At 41.6% G+C, this 16,121-nt stretch overlaps 1 protein-coding gene across 1 annotated transcript; it reads left to right on the top strand.

Moving 5' to 3' along the window:
* Nucleotides 1-9,619: 9,619 nt before the first annotated feature.
* got1 (glutamic-oxaloacetic transaminase 1, soluble) lies at nucleotides 9,620-14,733 on the top strand. Its single transcript, XM_076164235.1, has 9 exons — nucleotides 9,620-9,819; nucleotides 12,073-12,254; nucleotides 12,348-12,462; nucleotides 12,731-12,843; nucleotides 12,965-13,069; nucleotides 13,254-13,404; nucleotides 13,582-13,747; nucleotides 14,020-14,162; nucleotides 14,276-14,733. Exons 1-9 carry the CDS (start codon nucleotides 9,711-9,713, stop codon nucleotides 14,413-14,415), a joined length of 1,224 nt encoding a protein of 407 aa, XP_076020350.1. The 5' UTR covers nucleotides 9,620-9,710; the 3' UTR covers nucleotides 14,416-14,733.
* Nucleotides 14,734-16,121: the final 1,388 nt, after the last annotated feature.

Raw genomic sequence — 16,121 nt, forward strand, 5'->3', positions numbered from 1 at the left:
TTGCTTCTAAACCATGTGGAAAGAAAAGGAGGGCAGCTGATAATCTCATCCTCTCACCATCAACAAGGCGCTGTTTAGATAAGTGCACACAGTCTCCCCTCCTTCCAAGATCCATGTCTCTAAAATGGCCCATTAGGAGGAAGAGGAGGTGGAGGATCACGTCTCTCTCTCACACACACACACACACACGCATACGGCCTAATTCCGATGCGTGAGTTTGTCTCTATGTGTGTGTGTGATGTCAGGTCGAGACTTTGCCTCTGAGCACATTTTTAATGAACTCTGGTGTCATTTATTAACGTTTCCGATTATCAAACATTAATTCCAACCTTTCACTCACTTCTATAGCGGCCTCACAGCATCACCGCTAAAAATTAATTGTGAAAAAAAAATATGTGAACGAGGCGAAGAGTTAAATTATTTATTATTATTAGCGAAAATTCTGTATTTTGAGGCAATTTTCATATATTACAGAGGCACTAAAATTAAATTAAATTAAGGTAAAAAATAGTCATACTTAAAGGAGAAATTAATTAAAAACACAACAAAAATAACACACAGTATTTCAAATGGAAAACCAATTTATTTGTAATCCTACAGAATTAAATCTTTCAAATCCGTTTCCACAGTGATCTGACGCAGCAGAGGCGATGCACGTGCCGCTGGTTTATTGTATGTAAATAATGCTCGTCATTAATGTATCGCCAACAAAATTAAAACAAATATTGTATTAAAATGAAATTCAAAGGTATTATAGAAAAGTAAATGCGTTCATATAAACTAGAGTTCACGTGTAGAAGCCTACATCACGGGTCATCACACACACACACACACACACACACACACACACACACACACACACACACACGCACACACACCTCTCCTGCTTAATAATGCAATTAATTGTGCGTCCTTCACGCGCAGGCGCACAAGTGACAGGACAGCATCAGTGGTCGCTGCGTGCCACCGGGGAGAAGCGTGTTTACGGAACGGAAGTGTCTGTTTCCGGCTTCTAACAAAACCCAGAGCTCCCAAAAGAGCGTCCAGGAGCTGCCAATACATCATCTTCATCCCCACAATCACCATCACTGCACGCCGAGCGGGTCAGACCCACGCAGAGGTCAACACGCAGAGTCACACGGTGTGAAGCTGCAGCGCGTCTCACAATGTAAGAAGGAACTCAAGGTGGTTTAACTGCATTCATACTCTCAGTAAAAGCTCATGTGTTCTTAAAAGACTTGAAACTCGTCTTTGACTTTGACTCCACTGACTTGTGACTTAGAGACTGACTTGATACCCAATTAATAGAAGTACACATATCCAAAAGTACATTTGTTTAGTCTTTTATAAACTTACATATTAACTTCCATATCTTACATACCATAGTTAAACTTACATATAACTTATAAACTTTCATATCTTACATTATAAACCAGGGGCATCCACTTTAGTTTACATCAACTTCAGAATAGTACAGCACATAAGCACTTTAAAATAGATCAAATGGATGAATAAATAGATAAATAGTTTAAATAGATACATAGAGTTTAGACAAACCTTCAGCCTTTCCTATAGAATAAGTGCAGACATGTTAGAGGGTTGTCCTTCCTTGTGAATTGAAGTGATTAGAGCCTTAAAAAGTATCAAATATCTACAACCATTGTGCAGCCTTCTTATGATTCCACTTTTCCACTGTCTTTTTGTCCTTTTCAGTGTGTGGTGTTGCTTAATACGCCGCTCTAGGAGTTCATAGCAACACAAAGACACAGGAAACCACACAGAGATACTTTGGCAACAGTAGTTTAGACCATATGGGCAAAGGGATTTATCCTGATCATGCTTATAAACACAAACAAAGCCATTACTCACAACTTTTAATTGGATAATTGCACCGAGATACAATGTCTACTTTCCATCTGAGCATGGCGGCCATATTTCAATCATTCCCCTCCTGGTGAGTGCTCTAGATTTGGTGACTCTCAGCAGTGTTGAACATGTTTGTTCTTGCTTGCTCTTCTCTCTCTGATAAGCAGCCTAACCAGTTGAAGCAGTGTCTGCTCTGTAAAGTGACAGGTGTATAGTTACATCAGTGGCTGTGTGAGTCTACAAACCACAGCATTGGGAGATGAAGGACTGTATCCAACACTAATCACTCTGTAGTTATCTGTCCTCTGTTGCAGGAGGGAAGAGCAAAGTGATAATGGTTTTGTCACAGTAGTGCATAGATCTCCATTGTCAGTGTGTATGTTCCTTTGGTTCCTATAGTCTCCATGTCTCCCTATAGCTGCTCTCCCCCACACCTGAGGAGTTAAATCAGTTGATCATGTTTGTGTTTTCTATTGATATGTCAGAGTCAGGGTCCATGCCCAGGAGCACACAGAGAGTCTGGGTCTTATGGCACAAAGAACCAGGCTACGACTGCTACTGGTCTGGTACCAAGAAGGCGACGTCAGGGGGCTGGAGGCAGGGAAATGAATCAAGCCCCATTTTAAATGAGAACAAAGAACTTTTAATGTCTAATCTTTTCAAATCTGACCTGATATCAGCCAAACTGGACATCTGTGGAGGAGAGGAAGGTGTTTCCAGTCATTTGGTTGAAGGGAAATCCAGGTTTAAATGAGAAAAAGCTTCCATAATGCTGTTCTGTAAATGTAGGAGTGTAAACAGGGTAGAGCATGAGAGTGCAGTCTGTGAGCATGTGTGTGTGTGTGTGTGTTCTAAGAATGAGAACCCAAGGTACTGTAGAGTGTGTGTGTGTAATATGTGAATTAAGTCAAGTTCCATAAAGATGCTGTTTGTACATAACATGAAGGATCTGAAGGAGACATGATTATCCATCTCTCTGACATTTGACCTTATATACATGATAAACCATTGACAGTTATTAATGAAATGATGAGGAAAATACATGGGCTTTAAATTATAATATTAAAATACCTTTCTCTTCTGTCTGTCTTTGTTTATTTCTTTGTTTCTTTGTTTCTTTCTCTCTTGCACAGATTTAACTGAATGATGAATGATAATTGATGCTTGATAGCTGAGTCTGTGCTGTGCGGCTATGAGATCTGGACTTTGGTTATTATTTCGGAGTTATATCAAATAAAAATCGGCTCTGTAACTTCAAAATGTCTGCTGAGGTCCTGCCCAGCAGCCGTGTGAGTGTGTGTGGCGATTGAGCCCACTGGTGGGAGAGCTGTCAGAGATCAACACTCCCGTGAGCATGTGTGAGAGCTGCCAATGGAGTCTTGGCAGAACAGCAGTGGGTTCCATCAAAATGCTGAAGGGACTGGCACACATGGAGACACAGCTTGAACCAAAACACAAAACATTTGACTGATTTGAGTGTCGGACCCGTATGCACTTATTCTCCCTGTAACAACCACTTGATGATGGCCAGTGTGTCATAAATGTTCATATATGAGTCGATGGCCATCATAAGAAGTGGAAACGTAAAACATAATTACGAAAGGAAACACCGGGAACCTTGAGGAAACATGCAAACCTACAGCGGTCTGCGGCAAGGACAAGGGAAATCAGGCCAGTGTGAGAAAGTCCAAAGGTCCTCCAACAGCCATTTAATGATGGGGAGACACGAAGAAGCGCCTGCATGAGACTCTGCTAGATGGCAAACAAATAGATGAACTGAGGAGGACAACGAGGCCGATCACCTTCAGCAGCTTGTAGAAGATCTGAACTATTTGAGGAGGAGATGCTGCCGTAAAGAGAGCAGCATGCAAACAGGGTCTGCTGTAGATGAACCAGCTGATGTAAGTGATGAAGACCAGCCTTTGGTGTTTGTGAGGTTTTACAATGCAGAGAGGAAGGATTTCTGTGAGGTGTGACATTGTAGAGTTTATTGTTTGTTTTAACATTGTTTATTGTTTCTACTGTACATTTGTATTTTGTATTTGTTCTATGTTATAAAATCGAAAAACACTTGCTTACAAAAAGGCTTTTGGTTGTTTCTGTTGTAATTTTCAGTGTTCTTCAAATGGCTCTATAGTCTAAAGAGGGGGAGAAAAGAGAAAGCGTTGTAGTTTTCACCAACATTTTGTATCTAATTGTTGCATTTTAGGATTGCCGAGGCTACAAAGATGAAAGAAGCTTCGATTAAGAGGAAAGAAAGCACAGTTAGACACATAGTATACATAAACAGTAAGAATATGGGCAGCTCATAATGTCATGTACTGTTCTTTCCTCTCCGTTCTTTCATGGTCATCAGTATGAATGGCACTGGCCCAAACTGTGTGTGTGTGTGGCTCAGTTCGTCTGCGTGCCGGAAGGTGAGCCTTATCAGCAGTCCATGTGATGGTGTCAGTAGCCTGGACCCAGACTGTGCTATTGTGCCGCTGCCTTGGCCTGAGTGACGGATGACAGCTCCTTCTCTGCGGAGGAAGTGAGGAGGCCAGAGGCGATCCTGGGGCCAGATTTCTGCTCGTAACCCTGTTCTCACCCACTTAGCTTCTAATCTACACAGAAAAAGCACCGCATAGCTAGGAGTCCATCAGGGCTCATTAGAAAAAAGCCTAATTTGGATTTTATTTGTGAGTTTGTGATGTGTGAGGGCACCAACCAACCACTGCTCTGTGATTCAGGAGATTTAGTCTAACATGGTGGAAGTGAGGTCAGCCCAGTCTGGGTCTCCTGCCCTTTGCTCTCCCTTGGGTCTCGTAAATTAGTGTGCTGTAATTCTCTCCCAGACGGCCTTGCCCCAGCAGGTGCGTGTTTGTATACATGAGCCCTAACAGGGGGATGTAAGGGTTGTGATGTTTGTGATCTATGGTGTTGGGAATGTAGTTTGGGAGGAAACATGGAACCTAAATATGCTTATCCTCTCTGCTGCCGTGAGTGGGCTGTCACTGAAGGATGTTTGGTTCCTCACGCGTCCCTCTAGTTGCTGTATACTGCCAGCAATTGTGAAATAAATATATAAAATGTATCCTAAGGTTGAGTTAAGTTTCACTTACTGCAGAGAAGTTCTCTAACTTGGGAGGGAGTCAAACGGTCAAATCAAAGGCTGCACGCATCCTTTGGCCAGTAGTAAACATACATGTAAGAATCTTCCAATGCAGCCAGAGTGGCATCTTAATCAAAATGACATTTGTTTTTGCAAAACTCTGACTCCTTATGAAGTTAAAGTACAATTTCTGTAAACAATAATGGGGAGAATTACAATGATAGTTGTTTTAGCGGGAGAGATCTGTCTGGAATGTGTGTGTGTGTGTGTGTGTGTGTGTGTGTGTGTGTGTGTGTGTGTGTGTGTGTGTGTGTGTGCGTGTGCGTGTGTATGTGTGTGTGTGTGTGTGTGTGACCCATCATGAGCTATGCACTGATTGGACACAATGTAAATGTATGGCAGTGAGTCACGCATAAACTGAGGCTAAGTTATGCGCAATATTTATTACTTCTACATGTACTTCATTGCCAAAATAGGCCAAGATACAGTAACATAATACTCAAACAGTATGTAGCAGTCCTCACAGAGTCAATGCATTCAAATAGATAAGAAAATAAGTTTTAGACATACACTTTTTATAGGTCTATGGTGTAAAATATTGAATTAAGTTTTTACATGTTTTTCAGATACTGTATATTCATGCAAATATATTTCCAAATTTTTCTATAATTTCTTTCAGTTTATACACATAGTCTACGTGCAATATGCATTCCAAACGTACATTAAATAATTTTCCATACATTTAAACTACTTTAATTTGCATTACATGTACAATTAATGTATTTCCAGTATAAATATTATAATTATTATATCTAAATATATGTATTTTCTGTAGATTTTCCCTAATAAATCCATCATCAGATATCGTCGTCTAACAGGTTAAGTTAGTTTTCTAGTCACCCGAGGCTGCAGCAGTTTGTGTAAACTATTCATGGAGCAGTGAGGTTAAAAATCCAGACATGAGTCTTCCACTTCCTGTCTTTGTTTCTTAGCATGCCTATCTGTATAAAGCTACGGCCAGAAGAGGACATTCATCAATTAGAATTGTACACAGTAGACCTTCAGTGGTTCCACCCATGTCATCCCGTTGGGTTGAGGTCATATCAGTGAAAACCAGTGAGTGATTATCTCAATTAGACAACATTTAAACAGTGTATATGAACAATAACAAACAAAAAGAGAGAAAATACAGATTTACATGCTACACATTTGCTTTATTGATTAAAGAAAACAACTTTTTTCTCGTCAAAAAATGTATTTCAGACATGATATATGACACTTTCCTCTGCCAGTGACACTATCAAATGTAAGTCAATCCTTTAATGTTGGATAAGTTTCCCCTTTCTGATGAGTAAAGCAAACATTACAAGCAAACATCCTCAACTGCCCCTCCTTTTTATTTGACATGCACACACCCACGCACACGCACACTCACCGACACGTACACACACACACACACACACACACACACACACACACACACACACACACACACACACACACACACACACCTATCCCTCTACTTGTATATAGGAGGACAAAGTTGTTGTGTAAGTAAATATAGAATTTCAAATAATAATATGTGTCAGTAACTTAAAGCCTCAATGTATGAGGTCATGCTTTTGCTAAGACACTTTCCATTAATTGATCGCATCCTGTGTCTTCAAGTCTATCCCATAATTTACATTTATATGAACTCCATGACTTTCGTGAAACTTTTGGGCTAATTTTGAAAAAAACAAAAAAACACACTTTCAAAATCTATGACGTTTCCAGGATGTTGTTGTGGTAACCCTGTACATGCTTGTAAGAACATTAGTGCATGTAATATATTATCTCACATAAAGAGATGGGAACACACGAAGGCCTACACACACACACGCACACGCACACACACACACAGGAATGCAGACAGATGCACGGTGGTGCGTTACAAAGCATTGATGTCTGTTGCTGCATGCACGCTCCATCAGTCATTTCACTACACAGGCACGACACAGGGAGGTCCAATGTGCTCTTTGTTGTTGCTGTGTCTAGGGTCTTGTTAGAGAATTGATGGCACTGTCTTTGGAAAACAAACAAGGCGGGGAGCTAGAAAGGTGGTCACTCAGCACAGCTCCCTGACCCGGAGACACAGAGGCCATTGCAACATGTGAGCCATGCTGCAACATCCCGCTTGGAATGTTTCTGCAGAGTGTGTGCACACGCTGCTGTTTGTGTTTCAGTGATATCGCAACTGGAATGTGACTGTCTTGTGCCTGACTACATGCCTTTGTATGTTTTTCACGTCAGCCCTCTACAGGATCGATGACAACCTGCATGTTAAGTGAAAACACGGCGATAAAAGAAACATTGTTAGACATTAGCTCAAAACAAATGTTCCACATGTCAGGCAAATGGAGAAAATGTACCTTTGAATATTTGTCTGACTAACTCATTGATCAGGATGTGACACACGTCTGCCAATGGGCACTGTCTTGCCAGAGGCTTCTGCTGTCACCCCTCAATCTGACTATCACTTCACATCACAGCCCAGACCCGTGGCCCCAAGCAATCCCCAGTACACTCATGGCCCTGGGCCCCCAAGCGGTGTTCTGGGAGCTCAAATCCCATAATTGCAGGGCTGACAGTGATAGCTAACACATGAGACACCCTCACCTGGTCGGAAAGAATGAAAACATCTACTGTCAAAGTCTCACTTTTTGAGATGTTTGTGTGTGTGTGTGTGGGTGCAGGGTGTGGGGGTTGGGTGTTGTCAATAGAGAAACATCTGGGAAGTGAGGGGGGGAGGAGGCAAGTAGCTGAGTCATAAACCAGCCACAGTACCACACATGGATTTATAATTATAGTAGTAGTACCATATCAAAGCATTTATATTTTTTGGCAAGTTTCATATAAGTAATCGTGTACATTTGCAGTAATTTACAATTCAAATTTGAATCACTGGTTCTAAAGCCTGTGACATATCACTGTTGTGATGATTGATCTTGACGATTGAAAATGATTTCCCTTATCTTATCTTTTATCTTATCTTTTAAGATAAGATAAGGGAAATCGTGTTCAAGATAAGATAAGATAAGATAAGATAAGATAAGATGAGATGAGATTTTGAGTAGTGGAGCATTTAACTGTACTTTGTTATTTTTGTACATGTCCACTTACGCCTCAAATATTTCACCCAAATATGGGCCTGGACTTCCTCTTTGACTAAGGCCTTGGGTCAGACCATGCCGTGTGTTTACATGATCATATCTTGGTCTGAATGATGGTCTTGGGTGGACTAATATTGGACCATTGCAGTTCATGTAAACGAATCTACTGAATAACCAATGTTGCTGAAAAACTTTCCAGTGAATTCAAGATCCTGGTAATGGGGAGCGGGCTGGAGTGGCCTTCATTTATCAACCACTTCTGCTGCTGCAGACAGCTGTGGGGAGAGCGCCAAGGAGCCAGTATGTTTACACCATAGCTCAACCCAGGCCCTCAGGAGAGAACAGATGAACATCCTTGCATATACTCATTTACATCCCCACATACATAGCTCAAATGGTGTTGAACCCCAGTATAATTTAGTTAGGATTCAAGACACAATGACATTTATGATGGGATGTGCTGCCTCCAAAACAGTGCTGTCATTGTTTACAATGAAGGAAAAAGTGACACAGATATGTGTTAACTTCATTTCAAAATGGAAAAAGGCACAAGACATTGTGCAGGACACACACATGTAATGTATGACGCCCCTAACGTATCATTAACAAAAGTTTCTTGTGTGTCCAAGACCAGATATTGTAGTGTGTGTACAAGATAATCTGGACTTCAAAATAAGATTTACATGCCGATCATGGATAATGTACCAAACTGGTGACTGGAAATCAAAGCATTTATGTCTTGATAATGATGTCCAACTTGAAAATCTAGATCATCATCAACCAACTGAATATAATAACTGAATATAATAATAATAATAATTTTACTTAATATGGAAGAAACTATTACTTAGCCTCCTTCTAAAAGAGGAAAGGGACATAATAAGACATAGCATGTAGAGTATATATGATTAATTTGACTTATTGCTAAAATCTGTAAGAAATGCAAATGATCAGGTAAAAAGTATTTTGACTTACATAGTAGTATTTTGCATGCATTCTTGCACGTTTTTTGCACTAGAGGTGATTCTTTTGTTTCATTCTCCACTGTACTGTAACTGTTGCACAGCCATTTTCCTCAGAATAATAAAGGTTTATCTTGTCTTATCTTATTTAGCAGAATTTATAAAGGAAATCAAGCCATACTTGAACAGTATAGTACGCAAATCGTTTAACCATTGTTGTTTATTAATTATTCTTTATATCATATCAATTATTAATTCATATTTCTTCTATTGTTTGAATAATGTCTTAAAGACATATTTAACGAGGTTGTGCCCCCATCTGGTGGCGCAACCCTGCATTGCACAAAGTGGTGTAGACCCGCCCTGGAACATGCAGGCATTTGATCAGACGTGTAACGATCATCGTGCACAACACGCCATTGGTCAACAGTCTGGATCTGTTTCCGCTTGATTCTGACGTAGAGTTTAATGGGGATTGGTGCGACGGATACTTCCGTGTTTCTATTGGTCCATACACTCAACGCCGTCTTCGTAACCCCCGAATCAAATTTAAGGTTAACATCCGCCATTTTCCCCTCAACTCCTCGGTCAAGTAAGCGGTCACCGGAGCTTTCCTCCTTCTCCTGTCAAACCAAAAACATGTCGGTGTTTAGCGAGATTGCGCTTGCAGCGCCGGTGGCCGTCTTCAAGCTGACGCAGGACTTTAACAACGACTCATTTCCCCAGAAGGTGAACCTCGGAGTGGGAGGTAAGATGTCCTTCATCCATCACAGCTACCTCACTGAGCAAGACACCAACCAATCAGGACGTTTGACTCACTGACATTTGGACACATTCACATTTAACTGAGCACGAAACAACAAGTAAAACAAGTAAAAACTGTGAAAATAAATGGGGAATAAAATATTGTATGTAATCATTTATTAAGGAAAGTATAACGTTATTAAAGAGGGAAAAATATACTGATACTGGAGAAAATTTTTCAAAATTTAAGAGTAATGAAATGTGCAAGAAAATAACAGGAAAATGAATTAAAATCCGGGGTAAAAATGATTGAAATGGGATCAAATAATAATCTAATAAGTCAATTATTGCAAACAAAACAAAACAATATAAAGCAGTAAGAATGGAAAAAGAAGGAGTTTTAATGTGTTGTCCTGAAGAGTCATATGTAATAACATATGGCTGATTTCAATAAGGGTCAATTCAAATGTCACAGTGCTGCAGCTCCCACAACAACAATGTCAGTGACCTTAAAGAAGAAGATAGAAGAAACCTGAGACTCATCACATGATCAGTAACATTTTCATGCTTGATTCCAATGTATCCATATATTATCTTTAAGTGTTTGAAGCTTCTTTAGATCCTATTTATATCCACTAAATGTACAACCTCCTCATCTTTCCCATCACTGTTCTATCTGTCCTCAAGCACAGAAGTGTCACACAGCCACAGAATACTAATTCATCACATCCAACTCTACAATAAAGCCGATCTGCACAAAACAGCCAGTCTGATTTGGTTTGATTTCGGTGCTCAGGGTCACATGGTGGCACCTCAGCGTAGCAAACACACAGACACACTAACTCTAGTCCAATCTTGCTGTGTTGATAACACAGGGTTAGTTTACAGATGCGCTGATATGATCTCTCTGTCCTCCTTTGTGTCTCTATCTGCGGACTTTGAATCAGCTGTAAACAGGCCTCAGTAACGTTCCTCTGAGCGGATTCCTTCCACAATAATAACAATAATAACGTGCTTTAATCAGGTTATATACTGTAAGAAGATCCATAGTGGGGTTAGTTTAGAATTGCCGGTACGTCGTTGGCGAGCTGATTCATTTAACAATAACAATTACGTAACCTTGAACCTTTGTCGGTACGTCAACATTTCAATTACGTAACACACAAAGTTGGCGAGCCGATTTGTATTATCGTATCAATGATGTAACACACCGTATCAAGTCCACGCTAATAACTCTGTAGTATCTATCTTTGCTGATACATCTTAACATTAACATTAGGCCATTGTGGAGCTAATCTCAACCGACAGTGACAAAGTATATTTGCAGCATGTTTATGTGTATTTTGACCCCGTTCGTATGATGTGGTCTTATAGTGGTGGGTTCTCAAATTAGTTCCGTAGGGAACGTGCATTGAAATGTTGTTCCGGTTTGCATTCAAAAGAAATGCCAGCGTTTAAATGTCCGGCGCATGTTCCGGACAGAACATGCACCGAAAGTAGTTCCGGTTTCTTTATTCATTCATTAGTATTGCAAATTTGCGCAAGCACGCACGCACACCCCCACACACGCACACACACGCACGCACACACACTGCTCTCCAATTTCAGTAGTAGGCTAGTAAGCGATGAGGCTTACTCCAGAGTTTGGTAGTTTATATAAAGGTTATATATCCCTGCTTCCCATTTACAACAAGCAAACAGTCCAGTTCAGGCCTCAGTACAGCTGTTCTTAGTGTTAATCTTAGTAAAAGCTATAAGCTATAGTGCTTATGTTACAATGTAAAGCATCAGAATGGTTTGCTTGTATTTAGGCGGGACCTGTTGGGATGAAGATTCCTGAGTCCCGTGATCAGCACAGGAGGCTGAGGCCTTGTGATCCCTTTCTACTCCAGACACACAGTAGAGTCCGACAGACGGCCACCAGATCAGCCACCAGCATCTGGACACACTCTCATAATTCCATTGTAACACCAGTTTGAGATTGATGCTCCTCCGTGCATTCCAAGTCAATGGCATGAAAGGAAAACTAAATAATTGCCTTAGATGTAAACGTGTCAAACTGGTCTTTATTCTGTAGCCAAAGCACTGGTGAAGTATGTCATCCCATTGTTTGGTGCGGGGTCCAGCTGGAAGAGGCGGGGGACAGGTGAAAGGGCAGTGGAGTCAAGGATGCATCGGTTTTTTGACCCAATGTCCAGACGCATCTCGTGCTTGAGTCGCTCCTCTTCCTCTCCTGCTGTAACACGTGTCCTCTCAGCTTACAGGACCGACGAGTGCAAGCCATGGGTCCTGCCAGTGGTGAAGAAAGTGGAGAAGCTCATTTTGCTGGACGAGGGGCTAAATCACGAGTACCTGCCCATCCTGGGCCTGCCCTCCTTCAGATCCTCCGCTTCCAAGATCGCACTGGGCGAGGACAGCCCGGCCATCCAGGAGGACAGGGTGAGTGGGGACAGAAGCAGAATATAAAATGTTCCAGCTGTGAGTTAGTGTACCTTTCTAAACCTACTGGGTCTCTGTGTCTGTCCCTGTCAGGTGGGGGCTGTGCAGTGTCTGGGGGGCACAGGCGCTCTGAAGATCGGTGCAGAGTTTCTCAGGCGTTTTCTCAGGGATGCCAAGACACCCGTATACGTGTCTTCACCCACCTGGGGTAAGCCTGCACACACTCTCTATCTCATGAATGAAGTAGTCTAATGCACTCACTACTGATAGCTGATAGTGTTGCTATAACAACCACAGATACAGTTAGTCATTAAGAGGCCCCTGGTCTGTATCAGGGTTTGTCAGAAGGGGGAGGCGCTCGTCAGTAACCTGTTAAATGTCATCAGTGAGAGATAAAGTCATCATTGGAGGAGGTGTGTGTTCTCTGAGTGCCTTCTAACTTTGCTCACGTTTCTTTTGTTGTTGTTTTGTTTTAGAAAATCACAATGCTGTGTTTTTAAGTGCTGGATTTGAGGACGTCCGTCCATACAAGTACTGGGACAAAGAGAACAGGGGCCTGGATCTGGCTGGTTTCCTTGGAGACCTAGAGGTAAGTGTGTTCAGGATAGAGATGAAGCTCACATAGAGACATATGGAGTTCACTTATTAGTCTTATTATCTCTGTCTGTGTCTGTCTGTTTCACTGTCTCTGTCTGTCTCCCTGTCTCCAGAGTTGTCCTGAGCACTCCATCTTTGTCATTCATGCCTGTGCCCACAATCCAACTGGCACAGACCCCACGCAGGAGCAATGGAAGCAAATTGCTGAAGTTATGATGGTATTCTAGCAGTGACCACACACACACACACACACACACACACACACACACACACACACACACACACACACACACACACACACACACACACACACACACACACACACACACACACACACACACACACACACACACACACACACACACACACTGACTGTTTGCTCCTTTATACTTCTTTCCCCAGAGGAGGAAGCTGTTTGCCTTCTTCGACTCGGCTTATCAGGGCTTCGCCTCCGGCAATCTGGATAAAGACGCCTGGGCCGTCCGCTACTTCGTCTCCATGGGCTTTGAGATGTTCTGTGCTCAGTCCTTCTCCAAGAACTTCGGTCTCTACAGTAAGTTAGCCCAAGTACAAAGAAGCACCCTGAACTTTAACTTAACATGGACACACCCCTTGGAAGAAAAAGAAGAAAACCCTGATCTACTTCCTCTAATTAGAAGAACAAACATCCTATTTTCTTACCACAGATACATTTTCTGATCAAAGTGTGCCGTGTGGTTTGTCCCAACAGATGAGCGTGTGGGGAACCTGACCGTGGTGGCGAAGGACGCAGACAACCTCAAACGGGTTCTGTCCCAGATGGAGAAGATCGTCAGATTCACTTGGTCCAATCCACCGTCTCAGGGCGCTCGTGTGGTCGCAACCACTCTCAATACACCTGAGCTCTTTGCTGAATGGTCAGTACAGAGATGAACGCTGCATGTTGTGTGTTTGGGCCAATTCACCTGACTAGGGTTTGTTTCCTCCCCTTGGTATAGTTTTTTTTAAAAGGTCAGATTGGGTTTGAGAAGCTAGTGTGGTTTCTAGATTGGTTCCTTTGTGGTGTGTGAAACTAGTTTCCAAATAACCTCAGAGCGACGTATTGATCTCCTCATTGATCGAAAACTGGAGACGTTGTTGTGCGCTTCCTGTTAAGAAGATGGCTGATGACTTCCACTTGTGTGTCTAGGAAAGATAATGTGAAAACCATGGCTGACCGTGTGCTGCTGATGCGGGCTGAGCTGAAGGCTAAGCTCCAGGCTCTGGGGACACCAGGGACTTGGAACCACATCACAACGCAAATTGGGATGTTCAGCTTCACTGGCCTCAACCGTAAGTACGCACAGACATACGCAGGACAAACTGTGTAGGGCAGTCTGCCTTTTGACCTCAACCTTTAAGGTCTGAACAACTATTTATCTGTGTTTGTGCTTTCTCCTATACAGCCAAACAGGTGGAATATTTAATAAAGGAAAGACACGTCTACTTGATGGCCAGCGGTCGCATCAACATGTGCGGGCTGACCACCAAGAACATCGACTACGTGGCGGAGTCCATCCACGAAGCTGTCACCAAGGTCCAGTAGAGGAACTACACCCACGGTCCTCAGCACTTTCTCTCGTCATGCTTGCAACAAACACCGAAAGCACATTAAATTTTTCCGGAATCATGAGTAATTCGTGATTTTACAGCTGAGAACAGTTAAGAAAGCCGCAGCCGACATTTACCATGACTGGATAGACTGTATCTAGATCTTTAGGTTAGATTCAGCAGTCTGTGAATGGATGTGTAACACCTTTGTCATTAAAAGGAGCAGGGAGACGCCCCTGTCCCTGAACTGAGATGTAATTTATTGATCATGTTATCTTCCGCACAATCGTGTTAAAATAATTACCAACCCTCATCTGTGTATGGAGCCTTTTTTCTTTTTAGTTTGCACTCAGTGAGAACAAACATGAGTCACGGCTGATAAGGAATCTCTCATTCTAAGCAGCTGAATGTCAAATAGCCACAAGGTAGCAGCAGCAGCAGTAGTGCAATAGCATGAATATCCAGTTTAATGTCTTAAACCTGCATAATTGCTCCAAATAAGATCCAGTGCAATAAATTATAAACCTAAAATTGAGTTTGTGCATAATTGTCCAAAGTAATGAGTGTGTGACCTTCGTTGATGTGGTTTAGATGTGTATTTCTTCAGTGACCACTTGTCAAATAAGAACTCCATAACAGTTACATTTAGACGAATATAACAGAAAGAAAACATACTCAGCAATATACTTCAGTATTTCAGTTTATTTAGATTTTCTAGAACATATCCTTTGCTTCCTGATACCTTTTAGTAAGCTACATATAATAAACCTATCCTTACAAATATAAAGCTATCATAATATAACTCACTGCAAAATGTGCAACATCTCATAGAGGATCCAAGTGTGTGTGTGTGTGTGTGTGTTCTCAGATTCATACAAATTGCTTCGTTTCTGTTGTCAGATCAAAAGACTTCCTGTTGGATATTCAGCGTCTTTGTTTATTGGGTCAAAGTCGAAAAGCGTAGCAGCGCAGAATCCTTTGTACCTCCACAAACGGGGGCCAAGCAGGATGAGCAGTGTCAAGGTCCCCAGACCCCGTGTGTGTGTTTGATGTGATTAGTGCGTGTGAGGGAGGCGGTGGCTTGACGTCAGCACTGACGTAGTGTCGCCTCCCTCCCTCCCTCATATCTCTTCTTTTTGACTGCTTTTGTTGAGTTTCTGCCCCTATTTCACAATACAGATTAGTGTTTAGTCTAACCTGAGATCAGAGTGGATTTCACTCAATACTTTACAGGATCACATAAACAGAAAACCTCTATAAATTCTTTCACTTAGCAGTATCTCATGTCCCATTCTACTCAATAAATAGTATTTATAACGCTGTACAATAATCTGTGTTCATAGAGCAACATTCTGCTTGCTTTATCTGTTATCATATATTTCAGTGCTCTTATTTCTCTTAACATGCACAGTTAAATTCAAAATATATATTAGATATATACACAGACGGATTGAAGAGGATAGAAAAGAATGATTCTGTGGCCATGATTTACTCCCAACTGTAATGTATCTATATGCAAATTGATTTACAATCCCATAATGTTGGAATGTTACTCGGAGTAAGAAAACACAGATCTAAGCCAATTTCAGTCTGATTATGGCTGCTTATATGAAATTGTAGAAAATTGTATTTATTGCCTGTAAATGGGCAATTAATGATATTTTACCATGTATGTTAATGTATGCTGAGGTGGTATTAAGA

The sequence above is a fragment of the Genypterus blacodes genome, unplaced genomic scaffold (assembly GCF_046128005.1).
Source record: "Genypterus blacodes isolate CSIRO-AG114 ecotype Tasmania unplaced genomic scaffold, CSIRO-AGI_Gbla_v1 ptg000012l_1, whole genome shotgun sequence".
NCBI lineage: Eukaryota > Metazoa > Chordata > Actinopteri > Ophidiiformes > Ophidiidae > Genypterus > Genypterus blacodes.

What these genes read in the sequence shown, in the direction of transcription:
- got1 (XM_076164235.1), top strand. Translation starts at nt 9,711, where the DNA reads ATGTCGGTGTTTAGCGAGATTGCGCTTGCAGCGCCGGTGGCCGTCTTC. An exon ending in AAATTGCTGAAGTTATGATG is followed by an intron (nt 13,070 to 13,253) that starts GTATTCTAGCAG and finishes TTCTTTCCCCAG; the next exon opens with AGGAGGAAGCTGTTTGCCTT. An exon ending in CCTGAGCTCTTTGCTGAATG is followed by an intron (nt 13,748 to 14,019) that starts GTCAGTACAGAG and finishes TTGTGTGTCTAG; the next exon opens with GAAAGATAATGTGAAAACCA.